This window comes from Artibeus jamaicensis, unplaced genomic scaffold (genome assembly GCF_021234435.1).
Source record: "Artibeus jamaicensis isolate MK-2021 breed Jamaican fruit bat unplaced genomic scaffold, CSHL_Jam_final scaffold_1964, whole genome shotgun sequence".
NCBI classification, from domain to species: Eukaryota; Metazoa; Chordata; class Mammalia; order Chiroptera; family Phyllostomidae; genus Artibeus; species Artibeus jamaicensis.
In genome coordinates, this window is record NW_026522030.1 from 14,271,636 (window position 1) to 14,297,868 (window position 26,233).

At 36.2% G+C, this 26,233-nt stretch overlaps 1 protein-coding gene across 6 annotated transcripts in view; it reads right to left on the bottom strand.

Moving 5' to 3' along the window:
* Positions 1-888: 888 nt before the first annotated feature.
* Positions 889-26,233, bottom strand: part of SMC2 (structural maintenance of chromosomes 2) — a 51,133-nt gene continuing 25,788 nt past the window's right edge. For 5 of the 6 annotated variants that reach the window (XM_053656492.1, XM_053656494.1, XM_053656491.1 and 2 more), the window contains 11 exons: positions 24,007-24,211; positions 21,790-21,925; positions 19,479-19,603; positions 14,607-14,800; positions 13,460-13,603; positions 11,384-11,578; positions 9,412-9,612; positions 7,137-7,253; positions 5,802-5,962; positions 2,530-2,677; positions 889-1,275 (listed from right to left, as the gene is read on the bottom strand). In XM_053656492.1, coding sequence (XP_053512467.1) covers positions 1,117-1,275; positions 2,530-2,677; positions 5,802-5,962; positions 7,137-7,253; positions 9,412-9,612; positions 11,384-11,578; positions 13,460-13,603; positions 14,607-14,800; positions 19,479-19,603; positions 21,790-21,925; positions 24,007-24,211 — 1,785 coding nt within the window. In that variant the 3' untranslated portion in view covers positions 889-1,116. The remainder of the gene's footprint in view (positions 1,276-2,529; positions 2,678-5,801; positions 5,963-7,136; positions 7,254-9,411; positions 9,613-11,383; positions 11,579-13,459; positions 13,604-14,606; positions 14,801-19,478; positions 19,604-21,789; positions 21,926-24,006; positions 24,212-26,233) is intronic. The other variant, XM_053656495.1, reaches the window with a different exon arrangement.

Here is a 26,233-nt window from a genome sequence, read left to right on the forward strand (position 1 = left end):
AGACCTACAGACACTAACAACTACTCTTAAGTGTTTGTTTACACAGTCTTTTGAGATCTTAAACATCATCCTGTTAAACTGGAAAGCCAAAGAAAGACACTAAGAAATACAATAATCATCAAATTGAGTCCCACTGGTAGAAGAGATGGATTTAATTTACTTACATACATATCAGACTAAAGAAAAAAGATCGGCTGTCTCCTACTTTCTCATTCACCAGTACACTGTTATTGACTGGATTATGAAAAGTCTGACAAAAATCCCTGAAAATCCTGGCAGGCATCAGGCAAACTTGCCCCAGACAGCAATATGCAACATACCTTTTCTTAAGCATCTACTGAAATATTCATAACAATTTCTTAAATGTGCAAATGCACAGATTACTAAGCATATAGAAACATGATATTCAAACATCTTAAATGGGAAATAAATCTTGAAAGATTCTGTCATCTGAGGCTAAAGCAGGGATCTAACATCCACAGAGAACTAACCACAAATAGCTCAGAACATGCTTAATACCCTCTCTGTGTTCCCTTTGTTGGTCCGGCTACTTGCTTTATAAATATTCCTTACCTGAATGACTTTATTAGCAATTGAAAACACACTGACATTACTTTAGGAATTAAACTAAAAGCTGATTATCAGCTATCTGTATGTTGTAATCTAATTTTACCTGTTTCTTTATTTTTGCTTTTACAAAAAGAACTTCTCACTAACCAGCTATCTAGGTTCCCTAATATATTATATAAAAGAGTTGTGTACAAAAAATAATTGATGACATGTATAAAATCACAATCACGGTAATTGGGCCACAGTTACACTTATTTTAAAAAGAGGAACCATGTTCATTTAAAAGTGATAATATGAGAAAATGGATAAGAAAAAGAGGAACCATGTTCATTTAAAAGTGAAAGAAATATGGAGAAATATGGATTAAGTAACAAAAGAGGAACCATGTTCATTTAAAAGTGATAGAGAAATATGGATTAAGTAACAAAATAACATTAAATCTTTATATAAACAAATGAAATAAATCCCAATTTCTTTTAAAAATTTATGTTTAAAAAACAGGTCAAGGTGAAGGAGTAAATTCATACTTGTAACTTCCGCACATGATCATTTGGGCTCTTTTGCCTTGGATCTGGCTTCCCTGGGTACCTTTCCGTTCTGACATTGAGTAGATCTGGTTACTGTAGAAACACCGTCCACAAACTTGGTTTTGAAAAGGACATTTGCATTGTTGAACATGCCTTCCTTCAGGGACACCACAATGAACTTAAGGAAAAAAGGGGGAAAAAGGCATAAAAATAATTTCTGTAATCCTTGAAAAAGTTCACTTTTTTAAATAATGGGGTTAAAGAATTGTTTGGAGATATTTAGATTTTTGTTATTCTTTTAAAAAAATATTTTATATACTTACTTTTAGAGAGTGGGGAAAGGAGAGAAAGAATCAATGTGTGGTTGCCTCTTGCACACCCCATACTTGGGGCCTGGCCTGCAACCCAGGCATGTGCCCTGACTGGGAATCGAACTAGTGACCCTTTGGTTTGCAGCCCGCGCTCAATCCACTGACCTACACCAGCTAGGGCTATATTTTTATTATTTCTTTAAATGCCTGGTTCCAAGCAAACACACATCCTTAAATGTGGGTAACAACTAGTTATATCAGACACCTAAGTTAATTCCAACCTTCCATATTCAGTTTTAGGAGCCTCTTAATTTTATCTTGAGTGCTTTATTACCCAAGTTTACTATTTCCTGTTGGTTGACTGCTTGTTGCTGTCTTCTGTAGCTGGCAACTGTTTTTTTGCTACCTCTCAATGCCCCAGGGAAATCTTTTTCTTTGTGACATTCTAATATCAAGGCTTCAAGTTCTTATGGCATCACCACTAGTTCCAACAGAATATTTGTATTTGTGTAATTAAGAACAGGTACCGCTTCACTGTTGCATGCTGAAATACAACTGCTGTAAGAACTACACAGTCTATGATAACTATAGCAAGAGTTGTGTAATGCATTACCTATAAACTGTGTTTGGCTGTCCCAGTTCAACAAAACAAACTGTTCTCAGCCTAGTGGGGCTTGCTCGGCTCTCTGGCCAGGAGAAATAAATGACCAGTACCCCAGCAGGTGCCACATGATGTTCTGACACACAGGTGTATCCTGAGCCATTCTTGTTTTGACTGTGTGTCTCTGGCAGCTAGCTAGAAAAGTAATTACATTTAGCTCTAAATTAATCCTAAATTATGAAAATACTAGATTCTTCTCACACTACAAACAACTGTAATGTTTGGCTTTTTCTGTAATAGGAGACCAAATCCTTTTTTGTTCTAATCCCATTTGAATACACACACACACACACACACACATATATATAAAAATACACAAAGCTTTAGTATTCCTCAATCTTAAATATCTTATTAATAACGGCCAGTATACAGAATGGTTTTGGAAAAACAAATAATACTACTGAGACATTTTTAAAACTTAAAAAAAAAAAAAAAAAAAGCCGTTCCTCCTGGTTCCTACCTGAGAATGTGTGAAATGAGTCCGTAGCATCTGTCCAATGTTCTGGGTGTGAGAAAGATCCAAGGCTGCATCCACCTCATCCAGAATGTAAATCGGAGCAGGTTTGAAGAGGAGCATGGACAATATTAATGACAAAGCTACTAAAGACCTAAGAAAGGAAGGTCAGTAAAAAGCCATCAAAACTCGATTTTTCCATGTATCAAAACACTGAAGCAAACCTGCTACCTCGTTATCATTATGATGGAAAGCACAGATTTAGCTAAGACACAGCACTCAGAGCTCCTGGGTTCTCAGGTCTTCACCATTAGGCTGAATTACACCACTTGCTTTCCTGGGTCTCTAGTTTGCAGACAGCAAACTGGGGGACTTCTCAGCCTCCACAATAAAATGAGCCAATTCCTTGTAATCAATCTCTTCATATATATTACATAAAAACCCGTATAGGTTCTGTGTCTCTGGAGAACCCTCATACACTTACTTAAAATTCATTGTTATGCACACTCTTAGATCTGCATCTCATTTAAAGTTCTCTTGTAGCTAACCATCCCTCCTTAACTGGTTCTGGTGTGAAGAATCACAGTCATTTTTGTAACATGATTTCTTAAGCATATTTTATAAGAAAGCCTTGTTTACTACCAAATACTTACAATCATTCAACATGAGAATAAACATCACGAACATTTGTAACACCCTGCAGCGCCTGCGTGCAGCACTGGAGTGGGCTGTCACCCTGACGCTTGCTGCAGGCCAACGGGGGTTTATTAGAAACAGGTCAGTGACATAAGGAAAACGTGTGCACTGTGGAGGGGTCTAGGAAGGCGGAAACAAATGCCTAGCAACGAAAATGGATGAAATGGTACAATAAAAAACAATAGTGAGACTTAAATTTGCCTCTATTTCATGCATATAGAATTTAAGGAGACTAATATGTAAGACTACATATTTTAGTTAGAACATTTGTTTAAAATAAGCAACAAAGGAAATGTAAGGATAATCAACTAGAAAACTAGATAAAATACATAGCTGGGGTCATTCAAGCAACCTAAAATATTTCTCATTGGCTTTCTCTGGCCACTGAGCTTTAAACTTTCCATTCAGAAAATAAAAGAAAAAATCCTCATTAAGAGTTAAACTACTTTGATGGATAATAGTATAACTACAAATAATTTCATATCACTTTAATTACGGAAATAATTTTTAGGTCCCAATAACAAAATTAACATTTTCTATTTTCCTTAAAACATTTTCTAAGACTTTCGCAAAAACTGTTCTTTAGATACTGGGATCTACACTGGAATTCAATTTTGGTTGACAGGCAGCAAAACTCAAAATATTAAGGAATTTTATCAATAATGAAACAGGGTAGATTGATATTACTGATATTCAACTCATAAAAATGACAAAGATTTCATAAAGGAAACCAACAGGTCTTAGTATTTTCTATGGATGTAAGAGAATAGGAACAGGATGGCATTATGGAGCACAGGAGAACAATTCAAGGAAGGGGGACTGTACACTGTGCACATGAAAAATTAGTAACCATCTTTAATTAGGTAAGCACGCATTTTTCTCATGAGGCTTTTACTTATTTGGTTCTCTGCAGGTAGGGAGTGAGGTCACATGACGTTTTAAATTTCTTTTGGTAAGCTGCTTGTCTAAATCACTGAAAGGCTGGGAGAAACTTCCCTGAACACCAGAACATGCTATTTCCAACACTCTTCATTCATTCTTTTATGCAAGTTTCACATTCTATCTGGTACCATTTTCCTTTACTTGAAAACTTCCTTAACCTATAAAGTTCTACTGGGATCAAATTCTTACAGCTTTTGTTTTTCTGAAAAAAATAATTCTAGTGCCTTCAATTTGAAGATTATTTCTATTTGACGTAAAATTCTGATGTTTCAGAAGAGTTCTGGCTTACATGGTTTTTGAAGAAGTCTAAAGTCATTCTCACCTTTGTTCCTTAGCTCTGTAATATTCCTTTTTACCTCTGGCTGCTTTAAAGATTTGCCTTCTAATCACTGGCATATATAATCCCAGCAATTGTACAAACTATGACATGCCTTACTATATTATATGCATGTGAGGTGTTTATTCTACCTGAAGTTAACAGAAATCAAGTCTGTAGGTTTATAGAACTCCTGAAACCTAGACAATTCAGGACCATTATTTCTTCAAGTACTTTTCTGTTTTGCCTCTTTCCCTCCTTGTGGAACTCTAATTACATGCATGTTGGATGGCTTAATATCATCTCACAGGTCACTGAAGGTCTATTTGTTTTTCGTGTTCTGTTTCTCAGTTCAGCTTGAATAGACTCTATATTCATATTCACTCATGTTTCTTTTATATGGTCTAATCTGTTGTTAATTTCATGCAATGAACTTTTCCTTTCAGTTACATATTTTTCTCTTTAGACGTTCCACATGATACTTCTTTAAAAGTTTCCACTTCTCTCATCACATTTATTTTCTTGTCATTCTTGTAAATAGTTAATGCAGCTCTTTTACCTTCCTTATGTGCTAATTTTATCACCTGTCATTTGTAGGTTGGTCTGTTTACACTGGCGGATTTTTTCTGTAGGGTATGAGTCATATTTTCCTGATTTCTATCTAGTAATTTTTATTAGATGGCGGACACATTACTATGTTGTTCAGAGACTGGGGCTTGTTGTCTTTCTTTAAAGAGTGTTAGGCTTTGTTCCAAGAAACAATTAAGTTAAATGCAAATTAGTTATGTTCTTCAAGGCCTGCAATGACCTTTGCTAAGGTCCATGGATAGCAGCCTTCACTTCAGGAATAATACAACCCCAATCCTGCGGTGCAGCTCCCGGGAGTCTCCCAAATGCTAACGTCTGCTTCCTAATTTAGTGACACTACTGGGCACTGGGTGGGTTTCCCAGACACGGCTCCCAGGAGGAAAGCAGGGTGAACACTGGGCTGGCAACACTGTGTTTCCTTTCTCTCGGGTCTATACTACTGGGCCACTCATTTTCCAACGTCTGAAAATAACTTTTTCATATACTTTATCTAGTTTTCTAGTTAATTATCCTTACATTTCTTTTGTTGCCTATTTTAATAAAATGTTCTAATTGAAATGTGCAGTCTGAAATATTAGTCTCCTTAAATTCTATATGTAGAGAAAGCTAAGGAATGCAACACTGGCATAAAATTGATAGGCAATGAGATGATAGATTGTAATAAAATAAGAGGGACTTGGAACTATAATAAAATAAGAGACATTCCTAATTATAATATAGCTAAGAGATTACTCACCTCTGACCGCCACTAAGTTCAGTTAGGTTTTCTTTCCAAGTATTTCCTAAAGCAACCTTGAACTCCAGACCATCCAATACGGTCTGCTTCTCTGGTGGTGCAAGCATAGCACTGGCACCAGGCAAAAGAGTAGAAAAAATAGACCCAAAGTCTTTGTTCACCTGGGTAAAAAAATGATGTCAGAGGTTTTCTAAGGTATCAAATTTTGACACATGTAGATGCAACCCAACAGTGAATTTTTTTGTTACTCTACCTCAGGGGTTGTCAAATTATGGCCCATGTGACAAATCTGGCAATATCCATTTATTTATGTATTTTCTATGGCTGCAAGCACTAAAACAACAGTCTATTAGTTGTCACGAAGACTATTTGGCTGGCAAAACAACAACAAAATTACTTGTCCCTTTACAGAAATAGTCTACTGAGCCCTGCTCCAACTTTTAAAGGGAACTAGAGGCTATACCTCAATTCTAGCTTGAAGTTTTGGAGGCCATGCTGCAGGAACACTCAAAGACACACACTTGTACAATACAGATGACTGAATTTTTGGTTAGAGAAGAAAGAACAAAACAAAAACTCTTTTTGCCACAAAATGTTCTCTTACAAAACTTGTTTTCTGTTGAGTGGTATGGTTAAGATGGGCCTGTGATTATCAACTAACCCTAAAAAGCCCAGGATGATCAGGTGGCCCTGGAGAAAGAGAGGCACGAAATTACACACCCAGGTCTGTTCAAGGTGTCGAGTAATTCTTTTTATGCTTCTTCTCATTGCCAAAGAAGTTGAGGTGTCAAAGTACAGGAATAGAATTGAACCCCAAGAGAAAAAGGCTAAAGAAGCTGTTTGGCCTATCTTCATCAAGCCACAGTAGATTAGAGATTTAGGGCCAATAGTATAGCTTTTAATTGGGTGAGTTTTGTGCATATACACTAAATGATATGAGAATTTGGCTACCTGTTCTCAAAGATATAACTAATGTCTTTTCAAGTATCTTAAGGTTTCTTTCAAATATAAAAGCTTATGACCTCATGGGAAGAAAAGAGGACAAAAAGTGTCCCCTTTAAAGGTTGTAAAGAACTGGCAAACAGAGTAAAAGTAAAAAATGGAGAAACCTACAAAGTTAGGAATTTAACATCACTTAGGAACCAGAGAGAGGATGATGGAGCGACACAAACCTGCCTCTGCAAATGGGCAGGAGTCAGGCCCCGAAGGACCAAACGCACCAGGCCCTTTCACACATACACCTGGCATCTCCAATGCATCCTAGATGAACCTACTGCCAACATTCTTCATCTTTGCCTCACACCAAATAAATGATATTAGTTTGGGTTCAAATACCTTTTGCCAAGCAATATTTAGGGCTTGGTTTTTCTTCTGATCAAGGTCTTCTATAGTTGCAAGTATTTTGGATTTGTCATTTTCTACAATTCTCTTCTTCTTCATCAGGTCATTATACTGGCAAGATAAAAAGCATACTTATTGGAAAAATTGAAAGTTGTTTTTATATTCTAGAATTCAGTCAGGAATAAAGGGCCTTCATTATTTTATTTACATAATATACACGCTTACTTACCAAAAAGGTATACTGTACTGACAGCTAAAATGTACACCAATCATGAGGAAAGGAAATGTATCAGTATATAAAACTCAATTATAACTGAGAACTTGTAGGACAAGCTCCTATATTTTGACTCCACTAATATTCCCTTGTCTTTCTAGCAGCCAAGACACAATGAAAAATGTGTCACATGTAAACTCAAAGGTGGCTCTGCATGCTTAAGGTTAGTCTTAGCAGTGACAGACAATTTCAATTCTTCACCACCATGTACAAATACTACATAATCGGCCTGTATCTCTCTGATTTTGGGCATCACACTCTTCTCCACACTGCAGCCCTTTGGTCTTTTTCAGGTCCTTGAACATAATCAACTCTCTGTAGCTTCAGGGTCCTTGCACTGTTCTCTTCTCCTGAGCACTGTTCATCTATATGACCTGACTCAGTGTCCCAAGGTTCAGCTCCAACATCACATCTTCACAGTGACATTTACTAGTCACACAGAAATTTTCTGGGAAAAAACTGAGGGAGGCTGCAGAGGGGTAATTAAACCATGAGTAGCAGAACTCCCTAAAAATCCTCTTAATTCACTTCTTCCTCAAAGCGACATTTCAAGGCCTCAAACTCTCTCCTTTAAAAACTCCAGCCAGTCCTGCTAGCTTCCTTGCTGTCTGTCCCTCTTCCTTCTGGCCAGGCTCCTAAAACCTGCTCTCCACACTTTTATCTCATTCCTTGCATTACTCCATGTAGTAGTTTCTTAGGTGTACAGACACAAAATATAACAGAAAAACAAAAGTCCATCTGTTTATCAGTAACAGAGCTTTTCTCTTTGGTAAAGAGATGGAAGTTGGTAAACTAAAAAAAATTTAATAGTTATCATTATCTATTAAAAGCAAGCAGGCAAGGATAGTATGGGAAATATAGAATCTAAAGAACTTGAGACACGTGGACATAAACTAAAGGGAGGGGAATGGGGGGAGGGAGAGTGCAGGGTGGAAGGGAATGAAGGGGGGGAATAGGACAACTGTAATGGCATAATCAAAAAACTATATTTAAAAAAAATGCAAGCAAGTAAAAGAAGAAGTTTCCCCATGTTCTGCAGCTCAAATTTGGGCCAATGATGTACCCCCCCAAATATCCTGTATATTGCAAAGCTCTGATGGAGAAATGAAAACCAGCAATAACATTTTATAGAGAGATCACAACACACACATTATTAGTCCTTTTAGTATCTAAAATAATACACATTCTTTGTGGATACTAATGTCAATAACAGTTTTTAAAAATCACAGCAAAATTTCTTAAAATTGAGCTCATCATAAAGTATCACTTTTATGGAGCTCTCATTAATTCTATTATGCAAATTCAAACAATTTTGCAGAATGAAAGAAGATATAGGGCATAATATAAAATTACTCAGATGGCTAATTTTTACGGGGCTGTCACAGACAGGAATTGTTTTCCCCTCTGCATTTTTCTAGTGAGATGGCAGACTACAGAAATTTTGTCAGGGCAGGGGAAATGGATAACCTTATCAAGTAACTCTGGGCGTTAACACAGAAGATGCTGCTGGTAAAGCAGTGGTTATGCAGGTAACAATTCTGAGGACTGCTTAAATTAAACTGACACTGCCAGTTTACACTAGAGCTAAAAGGAAGACGGCAGTTGTGGAGTGACTGGTGAGGAGGCGGTGTACCTTACTCTTCTTAGCCTTTCAAGGTACGTGAATCAAATGCTAGCAATGTGAGGTGTTATGATGATCAGAAAATATTGTTTTTATTTATACCAAGAATAAGGTAAGAGTAGAACATTTACGATAAAGGGCAAAGCAAGCAGAAAAGTAATTCAAGGCACAGCAGAACATAGAAACAACCGATGATGCAAAAAGAATGAAATCAGAAAACAAAGGACTGAAAAGGGAGAAAAGGACAACAGGAAGAAAGCAAGTCCCAAGGACATCAAACAAAAGGTGACCCTAATTACTGCCTCAGAGGTTATACAGAGCCATCAATGCAGCCGACCTTCTCACGGGCCCAGAGCTGCAGGAAAACGACTTACCCGCTCTTCCGCCTCCGTCAGCACGTTCATAGCTCTCATGTTGACATTTCTTCCTAGTTTCTCCTTCATTTCCTGCAACTTCTGAAGTCTCTGACCAGCTTCTTTAGGGTTATTAGTTTTGAAATCATAGGCGCTATTGGGTAGCCCAAAGAGGTGTTTCTCTGTATTAATCCAGTCATAATCTTTCAACATTTTGGATACCTAGCCACATATGATAACAGAAGGATCTATCATTGCTTATAAAGTTACATTTAAAAACAAGTTTCTTAAATACTTACAAATTTGAAATAAAACACTTTAGAGAAAAACTCCATAATGGCTCATTTGAAAAAAAGTGAGTTTCACTGTTGACAGTGAGCATATATAGTAAGTATGAACATTTTTACCTGGGGCACGGGCTCAAGAAATCAGAGATTATACAGAAAAATATCTTCCTATTACTTAAGCATTAGAAGGTGGCCAACTCAGAAATTTTTACAATGAATCTAAGTCAAATGAGGCTTCTTCAAATTTTACTAAATTCCATCTTTGCTTCAAAAATAACAAGTTGTGAAAATTAAAATTCTTGTAGGAACACTACAGTCACAGATTTGGTACAACCATGGAAGCCTATTCCTGACTGATATCTAATAATTTTTCTCAGAATTATAATCTAAGTGAAAAACTGTACTAAATGTTCATTCCATTACTATTGATCTCTTTTGACCAAACAGTAAAATACTTCTTCATATAACCAACTGAAAATTTTGAATTACAGAGCTTAAGGCAGGCTTCTTCTATTAGAATTGTGTAATATTGGTTCTGACTGATAGAAACTACTACAGGTCAGTTTGTTTATCCTTATTAATTTCCTGGTTATGGTCCCACCCCTAGGTTCCAAAGTAAGAATTACTTATAGTCTGTCTTCCCTGCTGATACTTAAACTCACTGAAAGCATTCTGTTTACATGTAGCGCATCTGTGTATCTCTAGTAACTGGCATAGTGTCTGGAACTAGTTTGTGATAAATATTTGATAAATCACTTACTTCACAGAATCCTTCTTTTTAACAGTTCTACTTCCGAATCCCTTTATCCCCTTAACTGTAAATAAAATCCCCTAGCAATCACCAATACTATCATTAATTACCAAATAGACTAATAATAAATACTAATTAAAATATTAGAATAGTATAATGATTAAAAAAACATTTTTTATGGATAAGTAATGAACATAAACATGGCTCTTTCAGGGGGTGTGGAGACTATTTTGTATGCTGTGATCTTTTTTAAGTTAAATCTATTGTGCTTTTATGATGCTAAAAAAGATTTACAAGACTTTGGTGCCTGTTACATACCCATAAGAAAAGATAATGGATAAATTATTGAGACTACATGAGTGCAGCCTCTTAACCAAGCAATAAATTTCTCCAAAAGCATGTATTTTCCTTAAAATACTAAAGCCACTACAATATACTAAAGGAAGGATCTTTAAGAGTGATCAAAAATACTTTGAAATAATCTCAAAAAGGTAACTGCTTGGTAAAAGATTTCAGATGAGGACGCAAAAATTATTATACTGATCCTTAGGACATCCACATCCAGAAGCATATTAAGTTTAGAAGTTGCCTGTATATATATTTCTGTGAGTCTTTAAGTTTAAGATGAAATAAGGTAAAAAATATATATTATTACTACTAATATATTAATAATAGATCTATGAACATTGGGGGGGGAGTCCTTTCCACGAGAGACCGACCACTAAGTATGTGGTAACAACATCTTGCAAATGGAGATAAATTTAAAAACAGAACACTTGTGACATTTGGTGAAAATGAGCATTGCTGAGAAGTAGTTAACACAGCTGTAAAGGTTCAAAATTATGTTATACAGTAGTTCCACCATTTATACTTAATTATCCACCTAGTTTACTGGAATATTTCAATAACCCAGAAGCCAAAATTTTCTTAAGAGTAAGAATGAACATAAACATGCCTTTGCAGCAGAATCTTCTGCTTCCCTCTTATGTTTGCTGATATTGTGGTCAAGTTCTTTAATTTTAAGCTGAGAGTCATTGTTTTGTTCCTTGTGCTTTGCTACTTCTGCATATTTAGCTTTAATTACATTGTCTTGGGCTGTTATCACTTCTTTTTGCTTGGTCATCTCTTCCTGAGCTTTAGTTAATGATTCCTGAAATAAATAAATAATTAGGAGATGATATATATATATGTGTGTGTGTGTGTGTGTACCAAAAAACAAGGTAATATGGAGATATTTTTAGTTTACAGGCAAATGGTTACCTAACCCTCTACCATTAAAGTGACTAATGAATTTTATACATAGGAGAAAACCGGGATTTCCAGTAGAAAGAAAAACAAGAGATGGGATGCAGTGATCATGCTGGAGGCAACCACATTTTGCTGAATTATTGTGGTTGGGATTAATGGGGGGCAGGAGAGACTGCTTGCAATCTGACCTGTGAGGTCGCTCAGAAAAGTGGCATTTCTGGGAAGCTAATAAGATTATCTGATGGACTCCCAAATGACATTTATCAGGAGGGGCCAAGAACAGGGGTATAGAAAGTAGGTTGGGATTGGCTCCTTTGCCCTTCTCTAGATGTAAGCCATATAAACTTTACCAGTGGCAACGGAAGGGCGCTGTCTGCTTTTAGCCCCAGGGTCAAAACAGAAATGGAAGAGAAACTTTTTGAAGAAACAGATCTGTGGCACAAAGAAAAACTTCCTGGTCTGATGTCTGTCCCCCTACCTCCCAAGATGAAGCTATTCTATCTCCAAAGTGGTCATTACAACTGGAATTCAGTCTACCATCAATGCTTGCTACCCTACCCTGCCACCAAACACGATGCTTCATCCTAGATCTTGAAAGAACTCACACAAATGCCTAAAAACAAACAAAAAAACTAGCTCAACTGTATTTAGGTGATAGAAAACAAAGGAGGTCAACTTTAATTTCCTAATACTGTTTAATTTGTGTCATTAGAAGGCTTTTGCAGAAGAACGTAACATAGCATTTACCTAACAGTGATTTGCAACCAGTGTGCCACAAGAATTTTTAAAACAAGCAATGTCTGACTATTTAGTCAGGGGCACTGACCTCTTTTCCCTTACATGACAACAACCAAGGCAACATCCGTTCATTGTGAATCAAGGACGCTTCTCAAGGACAAGCCTGTCGTGTGCAAGGGCTAGCAGCCTGCAGGGCTTCCCCTGACACTCCCGGGGAGGGGCCTTCTCTGCACACTCACAGGCTGGGCCCTCCCCATGGCCAGTCTCGCCTGGCATCCAAGAAAGCTGTATCCCAGCAAGGCTGTCCGTACAGCACTTCTTTACAGACAGCTTTCCCTGGCACAGCAACCCGCGCTGCCAGGGGGCCCACACACGTCTTCTACTAGATCTGGCTCTCAGCCCTGAAGGTAGCATGCGGCTCTTTTCCAGATGTATTTCTTCCACGGGTGCACTGCCTCAGCCCTACAGGTAATGGCTGTTCCTCGTATCTGCTGTTCCTATTTTCAGGTTCTCTTTACCTGTTAGTGATCAACCCCATATCATTTCAAATCCCTGTTATAGTTAATAATTTTACATTTAAAACTTGCCCATTCAAACTACTGCATAGCCGTGGCCAGTGGCTCAGTTGGTTGGAGCATCTTCCTGTACATCAAAAAGTTGAGGGTTCGATTCCTGCTCAGGGTACACACCTAGGTTGCTAGTTCAATCCCCAGGTGAAGCATGTGTGGGAGGCAACCAACTGATGCCTCTCTCTGTGTCCCCTTCCCTCCCTCTCATTCTCTCTAAAATCAATTAAGAAAATCTTCAAGTATGGATAAAAAAAATAGCTGTGTAGTTTCTGTCATCTCAAAGACCTGGACTAAAATAATTAGTAGTATTATTTCAGGACTCTTTCTGGATGGGTAGTCATTATTTTTGTGTATCTTCATGAAATGAGTGAACGGAGTGAGTCCTCTCAAGTCAAACATCTTTAGCCAACAGTTCAATGTTCAACATAAAAAAATTAACTTAAAGCAATTTCTTCAGTTTGGTAAGTAAATCTTACCTTACTTTTGGCCACCTCAGCTGCCATTACTTCAATTTGACCTTCATAGGATTTGATAGCTTCATTTACAGCTTCAAGCTGTTGTTCATAGGACGCATGTTCTCTCTTGAGTTCCTCCAGCTCCAGAGTGATAGCTTCAACTTCCTATAAGAAACACAGTATCTGGGCATTCATTAGATAGGTTACTGACTACTAAAAATATGTATTAACAATATTAGCAAGAATCTCATGCAAGTAAGACCCACAGCTTAATCACTCAACTACCAAATACACATGTACGCTATTTATACAGTGTAAGGGTAGGAAAGGATATTGTTTACTTTCCTACACCTAAAAAAATGGCAAATCTATGTACAATATTTATGGGTTCAAAAACTTGGCATAAATTACTTCCTTTATCCTTTTATTCCCACAGGGAAAAACAATACAGAATTGTATAACAGATAAATTAAGTAGAAGTTAAAGCCTTTTCTAAATATTCAATGTCAAAAATTAGTTTCTCAATTTTCTTCTTCCCTATTATAGCTTTTAGTTCATTAGAACATAATTTGTGCAGCTAGTTAATTACAAAACTGTATCATGGGTTAAAAAACAAATTATGAAGAAAAGTGAAATTGCAACAGTGATTCACAGCATAGCCACTGGAAGTCGAAAAATCTAGGCTAAATTTCCAGCTTTGGTACTATCAAAAATATATAATCAAGTATCATAGGTTACAATTAAATGGAATTTTGTTAAATATAGCATGATTTGCCCTACATCATTCTCTCATAATATACATTCACAAAAACAATCAACAAAAGAAGTACCAACACTGAATCTCTGATATGACCTAGTGCCACCACATAATGCAAGTGTTGGTCCACTTTAGACAGAAGCATTTACCAAAGGCAACTTTGCTCTTTCTCTAAAATTAGCAAGCCAATGCAATTCACACTTATATGACACTCAATTATAATGTTTTCAGAGAAGACTATTTTAATTTGACTTATAAGATGAACAATTTGTTTCCTAACAAAAAAGCACATCTTGGTTTTAGACTTAGTTGTGATGAATACTGATAAACAAGGCCGACCAATGGTGCTATACCACCTTCAGCTGTACATTGATCTTAAAAGCTCCGTTCCATTTCGAGAAAGGTTACTACCTGTTGTTTTTCTTTCATCTTCTTGCTGGAAGCATCTGCTTTTGTTCTGGCACAATCAAGTTTGTTCTGAGCATCCTTCAGCTCTTTCTCTCTTTCAGCTTCTGCATTCTTCATTTTATTTTCCAGTACTTCATATTTTTCTTCTGCTTTTTTTTGAACTTCTTTGGTATTTTTTAAGATCTCCTCACTTTCCTCTGTTCATAAAGTAGACAAACATAGCTAAATGAAGTGTTCCAACAATTAGCGGTTACAGATAATGGCTTACAAATTGAACTTTTAATAGAAGAAATGGTCTGGAAAGGCTAGAGTTAAAAAAAATTGTTCCAACCTTATTCTAGAAATGGTGTGTTGAAACACAGATCCTGCTTAAGAGCCATATTTGAATTATCTGAAGATCAATGAAGAAATTGTTTTCTGTCATATAAAAGTGAGTAATACACATAAAACTCACCTACTTTAACAAGGTTTTGAAAGAATTTCTTAAAAAGTTGACCTTTTTTATATATCAGTATAGTTCCTAAAACCAGAACTGAGAATAATTATATTTTTTCTCCATTTTGGTTGCCAAAAAGCTTATAATTAATTTCATAAACAAGCTTACTTTGTGTTCTTCATTTATTTACTTTGATTCAAGGAATTTCTTATTAAAGAGAAATATTGAAGGAACATGTCTAGGATGAAGCAGAGTGAAAACACTGTCTCTAAATTTATAAGGAATGAGTATGTTACTGTCACAAGTGACACACTATGATAGAACACAGGTACAAATATAAACTTGGATACCATGATCACAAAATTTCTTACACTATTGGCTGTAAAATACCATAACTAGAAATCAAAAGATAAACCCCCCCAAACCCAAAAAACCTGAAACAAATGAAAAATGGAAATACAACCTACCAAAATGTATAGAATGTACAAAAGCAGTTCTAAGAGGGAAGTTCATAGGGATAAATGCCAACACGAAAAACCAATGTAAATCTCAAATAAAAGACCTCACTTTATATCTCAAGGAGCCAGAAAAAGAGCAAAGACTAAAGTATATATAAGGAAGAACATAAGAAAGATCAGATTGAAAGTAAATACAGATTAAAAATACAATAGAAATATAACACTAAGAATTGCTTCTTTGAAAAGTTTACGTAAACAAAATTGACAAACTATTAGCTAGATTCACATACATATAAATAAAAGAGGGAAGATTCAAAATAAATAAAATCAGAAAAAAGTTACAACCAATATCATAAAAATACAAAATATAGACTATTATGAATAATTTTATACCAATAAAATGGAAAACCTATACAACCTATGAAAATTAAATGATGAAGAAATATAAAATCTAAAAAGACAAATTACTAGTAAGGAGGCTGAATCAGTAATCAAAACCTCTCAATAAAAGAATGAAGGTCCAATATCAGAGGACTTCACTGATAAATTCTACCAAACACTCAAAGCAGGATTAATGCTAGTCCTTCCTAAACTCTTCAAGTTCATTTTATGAGGCCAGCATTACCCTGATACCAAAACCAGACAAGAATGCCCCAAGAACATTACAGGCCAATACCTCTGATGAACATAAATGCAAAAATCCTCAACCAAAGATAAACAAACCAAATTCAACAATGCAAAGATCATTCCCCTGGGATGCAAAGATGGTTCAACATCTGCAAATCAATGTGATATAACCACATTAACAAAATGAAGGATAAAAACGATATGATCTTAATAGTACCGAAAAGATATCAGACGAAATTCAACATCCATTTTTTAAAATTTTTAAAAAGATTTTATTTATTTTTAGAGAGAGGGGAAGGGAAGGAGAAAGAGCGGGACAGAAACATCAATGTGTGGTTGCCTCTTGTATGTCCCCTACTAGGGGCCTGACCTGCAACCCAGGCATGTGCCCTGACTGGGAATTTAACCGGCGACCTTTTGGTTCATAGGTCCATGCTCAGTCCACTGAGCTACACCAGCCAGGGCTCAACATCCATTTATGACAAAACTCTCAATAGAGTGTGTGTAAGGGGAATGTACCACAACATAACAAAGGCCACATATACAAGCCCATAGTTAACATCATACTTAACAGTGAAAAACCTCTAAGATCAGGGACAAGAATAGAGTACCCACTCTCACCACTACTATTCAACACAGTAGTGGAAATCTTGACCAGATGAATTAGGCAAGAAAAAGAAATAAAAGGCATCTACATTGGAAAGGAAAAAGTGAAACTGTCACTAATTGCAGATGACATACTATATACAGAGAATCCTAAAGACTATCAAACAACTTAGAATAAATGAATTCAGTAAAGTCGCAGAATACAAAACCAATATATTAAAGTCTGTTAACTTTCATATAAACTAATAAACTATCAAAAAAAATAAAAACAATTCCATTTACAACTGAATCAAAAGAATAAAATACGTAGCAATAAATTTTACTAGGGAGCTAAAAGACTTGCACAATGAAAACTATAAGACACTAATGAAAGAAATTAAAGATACCAATAAGTGAAAAAAATATTCCATGCTCATAGACTAGAAGAATGTTATTAAAATGTCCATACTACCTACTCAAAGTAACCTATAGATTCAATAGCATCTCTGTCAAAATTCCAATAGCATTTTTCACAGAACTAGAGTAATTCTAAAATTAATATGGAACCACAAAAAACCATGAATAGTCAAAACAATCTTAAGAGTGAAAACAAAGACAGAGGTATCATGCTTCCTGAATTCCAACTATGCCACAGAGATACAGTGACCAAAACATTATGGTACTGGCATAAAGACACATAATAGCTCAATGAAACAGGAGGATAAACCCAGAAATTAACGTACACAAAACAGTCAATATATTTACAAGAAAGGAGCCAAGAATACGTATGGAAAAAGTACAATTTCTTCAAAATAAGGTGCCGGGAAAACTGGACTGACACATGTAAAAGAATGAAACGGGACTATCTTATACCATACACAAAAACTGATTCAAGACTTAAAGATCTAAAACCATAAACCTCCCAGGAGAAAACAGGGGGATCTTGGTTATGATTTTTTGGATTTGACATCAAAAGCAAATACAACAGAAGCAAAAATCAAGCAGGACTACATGAAACTAAAATAGCTCTGCACAGCAAAGAAAACCATCAACAAAATAAAAGACAACCTACTAACTGGGAGTAAATATTTACAAACCATATCTGATACTAGGAGTAAATATTTACAAACCATATCTGATACTAGGAGTAAATATTTACAAACCATATCTGATAAAGGATTCATAACTAAAATCTATAAAAAATCATACAATTTAAAATAAACAATCCAATAAAATGGACAGAGCTTCTGAACAGACATTTTCCACGGAAGGCGTTGATGGCCAAACATTACATGAAAAGATGGTCATCATCACTAATCAGGGAACTTCAAATCAAAACCACAGTGAGGTATCATGTCTACGTTTAAGAATGACTATTATCAAAAAGGCAAGAAATACTAAGTGCTGTCAGGGAAGCGTTGGCAATGTACATTGGTGCAGCCAATATGGACAACAGCATGGAGGTTCCTCAGAAAGATAAAGACAGCATTACCATAATGATTCAAAAAATCCTCTTGTGGGTATTTAGCTGAAAATAAAACACCAACTCAAAAAGATACATGCAACTCCTCACCATGGTATTGCAGCATTATGCACAACAGGCAAGATGTAGGAAAGAACCTAACTGTCCACCGTGAATGAATGGATAAGGACAATATCACACACATGCATGTATTATCCAGCCATAAAAAGGAAGCGGATCTTAATGTTTGTGACAATACGGATGGCCCTTGAGGGCATTAATCTAGGTGAAATAAATAAAAACACACAAAAAAATTGATCTCACTTATATGTGGAATCTGAACAATGGCTACAAAATATCTAAGTTCACAGACCCAAAGAACAGACTGCAAGAAGTAAGGAATGGGGGTACAGGTTGAATAAAACTGGTGAAGTTTTTTTTACAAAAGAAAAAAGTAAAAATATTTGTGGGGAAATAGGTGTATGGGCTAATAGGAAATAGGCTATTGTCCTAAGGAATAAGAAAAATTAAAGCTACCACATACAATTAAATTCTGATTAAAATTGTAAGATGGGTTCTTAATATTGGGGAAAGAGATAAGAGATAAATGAATCAGAAACATAAAAACACTTCTGTATAACAAAAATACTATAAATTAAAGAATTTAAAAGATAAGCACATAAGCCAAGAATATTAATAATGCAGATAACTTACAAGAAATCAAAATATGACAACAATGAACTATAAGCAACTCAAGAGAAAAATGGGCAGAAGAAAATTCACAAAAGCAGAAACTGCGGAACATACAATAAATATCCCAAACTGCACCAGCAATCAGGGAAATGCAAAAATGCTAATTAACTATATCTTCACAACGGATTGGAGAATTTTAAAAGTCTAAAAAGGAATAGATTTGGAAAATTGAGAACTTTCATATGTCACTGGTGCAAACATGTATGGCTACAAATGGGCAGAATTTGGCAATAAAATAATCACAACAGGTAATAATTAAGTAAGTATTAAAGATAATTCAGCCCTGGCTGGTGTGGCTTAATGGGCTGAGCACCAGATGGTTGATTCCCAGTCAGGGCACGTGCCTGGGCTGTGGGCCAGGTCCCCAGCAGAGGCACTCGAGAGGCAACCACACACTGATGTTTCTCTCCCTCTCTCTCTTCCTTCCCTTCCCCTCTCTAAAAATAAATAAAAACTTTAAAGATAATTCAAATAAATATATAAAAAATATAAGATCTAAATACCTAAATTAAGGTTAGCAGAAATAGATTAAGCACAGAAGTTCTTTATCTTACCAATGGTTTTTTTAAGAGCATCTAATTCTTCTTGTTGCTTGTGGTATGAGCTCTGCTGGAGCTTGGTTTGTAATAAATCCGCCTCCTCAGTTTTCACCTCCCACTGCTGTTTTAGTTTGCGATACCTTAGAAAAATAGGTTTGAATGCAATTTTTCTGATTTGAGATATGACTGAACCTATAGGTTTTTACCTAAAATAAACTCACATACTATATGTAAACAATATCACATGCCACTGGTTACAAGAATAGTTTTGAGTCATCAATTAAATTCAAGTCTGATTTGGTCACTGAAGGTTAACAACTCTAAATGACCAATAACTACTTACAGAAATACTCTTTAGAAAACACTAAAAATTGTCTTTAAATGAAATAGGCTTCTCTGAATAAAATAGGCTTCTACTAATCCTTACCGAAAGGAAAAACTCTTCAACAGCCCCCAACCTAAAACCAGATTACTACTATATAACAATTTCACAAAATTTCAAGAACTTTCTATTAATGTCCACTTTCAAATGTTAAAAAATATTCCCTACACTTTCTAGTAAGACTGATAAAGTATAAAACAAATACTCCTTTGAGTATCTTGCCTGAGACTGCCTGACACCAATTAAAACCATAAGTTAGTCATTTTTTAATCCTTAAAATATATAGTTGTAGAAATTTGGGGAAATAAATTATGTTCCTGATATATATATCAGGAACACTATATATATAGTGTCTATGAAAGAATAGCTTTTAGTTAACCTTTCCACTCATTTTTTTCAAAATCCACTTCCTTCCCTGACCTCAGTGCCACTATTAGTCTACAAGACAGTTCTGCATAACAAATGATCCAACACTGTGAACAAAGTTTAGTTCTAAGCCAAATGTGATGAAACTCATTGCCTCGCCAGAGCTTCCACACAGCTCAGGAAAATTTTGTTGTATTTTTCTCACAGAAAAAGTTGTCAGTTTATGGTTAATTTATGTTAGTGAAGGTAAAATGCACGCTTTACATGTATATGATGTTTGAAAGTGTGCATTTTGATACAATTTGTATCTTCGAATAACCACATTGACTGATTGCAACAATTCCTTCAATGTACAGTGTCCTAGAATTCTTATTACCATTCTAAGCTTTGATAATGTTAAAGAAGAATGCTAAAAATACACCAAAATATTTCAAGTTTTACTTAGATTTTTTCAAATCCTAATTTCAATGTTGTGAATCCTGAATAAAATGTTTTGATTTTAATTTTATCTCTTGCTGTTTGCTGGCTTCAGAGGGACTGGAAATAATTACAACTCAACTTTCAAATCATGTTCCCTGTAAGCTTGGGGCATTTACAGCCCTGAAGCTAAAAGCCTGTCAGGACTCTTCTCCAGGATAACCACATGCGAGGTTCCCTCACATCATTCAGTAGTTATTGAAGCACCGTCTTCTCAGCAAGGCCCTCCCTGGACACCCAATCGGAAATTTCAGCACCGTTTGCCCTGGATAGCTGATAGCTCCTTTCCTGTTACTTTTTTCTAACATGTGTTTTACCAATTTAATTTTTATTTGTTTCCCCAACTATATATATAAAGACAATATGAAGGGATTTATCTGTTTGGTTCGTCACTGTATTCCAGCTCCTCCAAGAGAATTAGGCACATAAGAGGAGGCACTCCACAGTCAACAATGTGACAAAAAGTTTATATTCAACAGCATGATCCCAATTTGGAGGATGGAATAACATGCATATACCTTGTATCCTACACAAACAGAAGTAATTTTGAAAATTTCACATATACACTTATATCCATACCCACAAAAGAAACACTATAAGAACATGCTTCATACTTTAATTTTAGCAGCAACTATCAGACATAAACTTGTTTACCCCGCCCACAGGGAAACTAGTGATCTTCAATAGCTACAGGACCATCACGAATGCTGCTGAAGTTAGTGCAGATACCCGGTCAATGCTACACTGTATCACATTGGTTCACACCAAGGACTCCAGTACCTCTTGCAACCTCCAGAGTACCTGGGCGCTTCCCCACCAATCCCAGCAGGGTGCATCCCAGAGGGAAAGGGGGACATTTGGCTATTTTTCCCTCCTTTTGTTTAATTAGCTTTCCCTAATTTCTTATAACAAAGACATTATTTTCATTAGAAAAGATGAGTGATAAACGAGTATCAACTCACAATGTATTCAACTAAAACCACGGATATTATGAAAAAGTCTGAAGCTATATTTCTCTAAATAAATGTGTTTCCCTTTCTACCATGCAAATCTTTGATTAAAAAAATATATGCATATATTTTAATTTAACAGAAATCTTACTTTTCAGCAATGTTTTTAAGACCTGCTAATTCTTCTTCTAGGTCCTGTAGCTCATGCTCCTTGATTCTCAGCGTATCTTGAACATCTTTGAGCTCTTGAAACTTCATTAAAATAGAAGCTGCCTGGGATCGAGCACCTGACAGAAGCAAAATGAAAGAAGCCTTGGACTGTAAGTTTTCACATATTTGTTAAACAATGAAAAGTTTTCTAAGAGAACTGGACTTAAAATGATTCCATAGCTAATCTTGTACAGTGAGCTTATAAAGCTACAAAATTCACGTCACCATTCAACTCTTGAACCATACATACTCTGTACATAATCCAAGTAGCTGTGGTGGATTATTTATTCAAAATAATCACTCCCCCTGCCTACAGGGCCCATTCCTCCCAGGCCCATTTTTTACCCCACTAACATCGGGTTCAGCCATGTAATTTGCTCTGGTTAACAAGCTGGGAAATGTGCCTCTTCTGAAAATAAACCTTAAGAGACAGCACCTAATTCACCATATTTCCCCCTTCGCCCATTTCTCCTTCAGTCTTGGTCCCAGAATGAGATTAGCATGAACACAAACAGCCAACCTAAAGTTAACATAGCACAATTATGGAAAAAACTTAGCCACTTAGATTTGGGGGACTGTTTGTTACCACAGCATAGCCTTGTCTGAGCTCTGATATAGCAGAGAAAACTGGGCACCTTAGAAGCAGCTGTATTTGTCTGGCAGTAACAGGCTGAGGTGTTATATTGGCAAGAAAACTATAGGTTTCACAGGAGAACAAAAGGTTGGTTAGCAATGCTATTACAAGTACTCTGTTAATGTGATATGGGGTTACATGTCTGCCATCCCTTAGGAACTTCAATGAAATCCAGTCTCTTCTGTTTTAGATGTTTACAAATATTTGGTCTATTTTCCAATTATAGTTACTCGTCATCTTATTGTATACCAAGGAACTTGATACTTGATCATGGGATTCATTTTGTTGACTCCTATTTTCTTGGCCTAGAAAGCAATTAAGTAACTTGCTATTCTAAGAGGTGTTATACAACCTCTGGGTTTGGTTAAAAGCACAAACTCTGTAATTAGACCACCTAAATGCAAATTTGGAGTTCTTCCACTTGCCAGCAAGTTATTTAACCATTCTGCATCTTACTCCCTATACCTGTATATTAGAGATGATAGTGATATGCCTACTTCATGGATGCTTTAAGGATTAAATGAGGTAATTATCTAAAGCCCTTAAAGTTTTATAGAATGATAAAAATATTCTAGTCTGCATTTTCTAGTTACCAATTAACCATTTGTAGTTATTGAGCCCTTAAAATGTGACTTGTACAACCGAGGAAACTGTTTTTCACTTTAATTAGTTTTGACTATTATGTAAAAGCCAGAAGTGGCTAACAGCTACTGTTTGGGACGGCATGGACTGACAACACTGTCTGGTACACAGCAAGTATGACTCAGGGTTTGTCATTATGTGATCACTTGACACAGACCTGGAATCTCAGTGTGGCAAATATTAGAAGAAGAATATGATCATCTAAGAATTCCTTTCTTAAAGCATTAAAAAAGGTCTCACGGACAGATCTACTTTTCTGTTTTACTTTTTGCAGGAGTAGTGGCATATACACAAATCAGCTAACACGTGACCTGGCTGGTGTAGCTCAGTGGATTGAGCATGGGCTTGCGAACCAAAAGATCGTGGTTCGATTCCCCGTCAGGGCACATGCCTGGGTTGCAGGCCAGTTCCCGGCAGGGGCCAGTTCCCAGCAGGGGATGCACCAGAAGCAACCACACATTGGTATTTCTCTCCTTCTCTTCTAAAGATAAATTAAAAAAAAAAAATAGAGGAAGCTAACACGTTTCCTAAAAGAGAAATGGGTAATTAAACTAAAAGGGTACTGAATAAAAAGACTTAATTTCCCAGTGACTGGAATATCCTAATAGGGCAAAAAAGAAAATAAACAAAGAGTAATATATGTACTTGATGAATAAAATGCTATAGGACTGATTCCTAGACTAGAGCTCCTTGAGGACTATGACACCGTATAATCTCTCAGTATTAATACCTGTCACTTGGTAGGTACTGAATACTGTAAGGTGTCAGGTATTCAAATGAAAACCCAATCGCGAGATTAGGAATAGAACTCTGGATTCAGTTATTCTAACCTCGTTCTATTTCCCACACAGAATTATGAAGACACAATGATATAAAACCTACCTCCACTCAGTGTCCCGTGAGGATCAAATACCTCACCTCCTAGAGTTACAGTTCTAGTCATTATCCTTTTATCAAAGGCTACTTTTTTTGCGTTATCCATATTGTCACAGACAAATGTTGTTCCAAAGACGAATTCCATTGCCTTCTGAAGTTCTGGTTTGTATTCAACCAGGGAGAGAGCCACGTGAACATTGTTGGGGCCAACCTGTGAACACAGATACGTCACAGAACATCCCACTCCTTTCCCTTTGAAAATTACTTTACAACACAGTAAGAACTGCAGTAACAGTTTAGGGTCATTCTTATCTAGCACTACACTTCCTTACACCTTCCTAAAATGTTATGGAAACCTCAAGAGTTTTAGAAAAAAAATTCAAATTTAAACACTGGAAGTATTTACTTCACTACAGTGAGGTAAAATACCTAGCTAAAGAACCAAGCACCTTCAGAATTCCTATCAAACGGGAGCCACGACCACGTTTCTAAATACAAAAAAGACTATTCAGGCATATTTTCTTAATTAAAGTATCCCAACTGCTGGATCAACACTATGACATCAAATATTTTGTTTCAATTTTTTGGTAGTATGATTGTTCCTCAAGTGAATACTTTTTCATTAAAATTAAACATGCTAGGGCAGCTGCTTGCCAGTTACAGAAATAAAAATACAATAATTGAGAGTAAAAAAGGAAAAATTTTAATCCCTCTATCCTTTATTTTGACCCAACTGTCTCTTCTCAACTTTGACAGTGAGAGGTGCTCTTAAAAACATCAAGCCAGAATAATGGATATAAATCTACCCCAGGAAACCTGGGGCTTTTAGTCACCCTAACTATGGTACACAATATTTTGCAATTAATTGTCTTTCAAATTATTTTCCCCCTGAAAACAGAGCTACGAGATAAACAGCACAACACTATCCCTACTCGTAGATGGGGAAACTAAAGCTCAGGGAAAGTTTAGTGTCTACCTCTGCCTATCTTTTTAAAAAATTAAGCATCTTTATGAAGCTTAGCGGCAGCAGCAGTCAAAATAAAGGCAGCTCTACAGAACACACGTTCCGCACTGTATCCTGATACAGCAGCTACCATTAAACACATCGGGCTAAGGGACCTAGACTGTTACTTGAAATCCCAGTCTACTTCCAACACTGGTCCTTGACCTAAGGCCGAAATAACCTCCAAAGCTTTTGAAGTAAAAAAAGTACTAATGAAAAATACCACCTTTCAATTACTGTGCATTCATCTTCTATCCCCTGACAGTGCACAGGATCAACACAATTGTACTTTGAAATAATTTCATTGAAAGCTTCTCAATTTCAGCAACTACACTGAATACCAACTTAGTATCTTAATTACAAATGCACTGCCAGGTTTCATGGAACTTTCTTTTCAACTCATGCACTTGAAATGACTACTCAAAAATAAACTTAGATTGCTGATGAACATTTGAATTCCTATTTTTACTCAATATTATACAACCGTTATAGCCTTTTCAATTAGTTTCCTTATACCTGTAGCCATACTTCAGATACACCTTAGCAGTTGACTGGCTAGAATCTCAGTCACATGTTTTGAATGACTGTAGACTGAAAGGCAATCTAGGAGAACTCTAACAGAATCTACTCTGCAAGTCTAATAGATACCTTCCATTATGGTTCTTGCTATGGACAACTTAAGAATGGCATGAAAAAAAAAACCCCTGAAGAATTCTGGTATTTAGGAACTCTGTTAATTCCAACTATTAAGAAAAAAGCAATTTCTTCTAAGAAATATATTGTCAGGTGATTTCATCGTTGTGCAAACATCATAGAGTGCTACTGACACAAACCTAGACTGTATGGCATGACCTACACAAGGAGCCTAATGATCTGTAGGGAAGGAAAAGTAGTTTTCCCTTTATCCTTCTGGGTTTTTGGCTGAGCCAGCCCTATAAAAAATATTAACAGGAGGAAAAAAAAACCCACAAAACAACAGTTTAATAACATGTACCTCCTGTAGACAATAGTAACTTCAAAATGGCTCAAGCCTTCACCTTAAATACCATCTACAGTGTGAGACAAAAGATGATGGGGGGGGGGGGAGAGTCAGTTATGGGAGGTCACCAGGAAATGCAGTGAAGAAAGGCGAGATTCCTATGCAGATTTAATTCCTTGTCTTCTGCACTGATGTGAGCTCCCAGAGAGAAGGCCAGCCCCTTCTACGGATGTAGAGGGAGGCACCCTCAA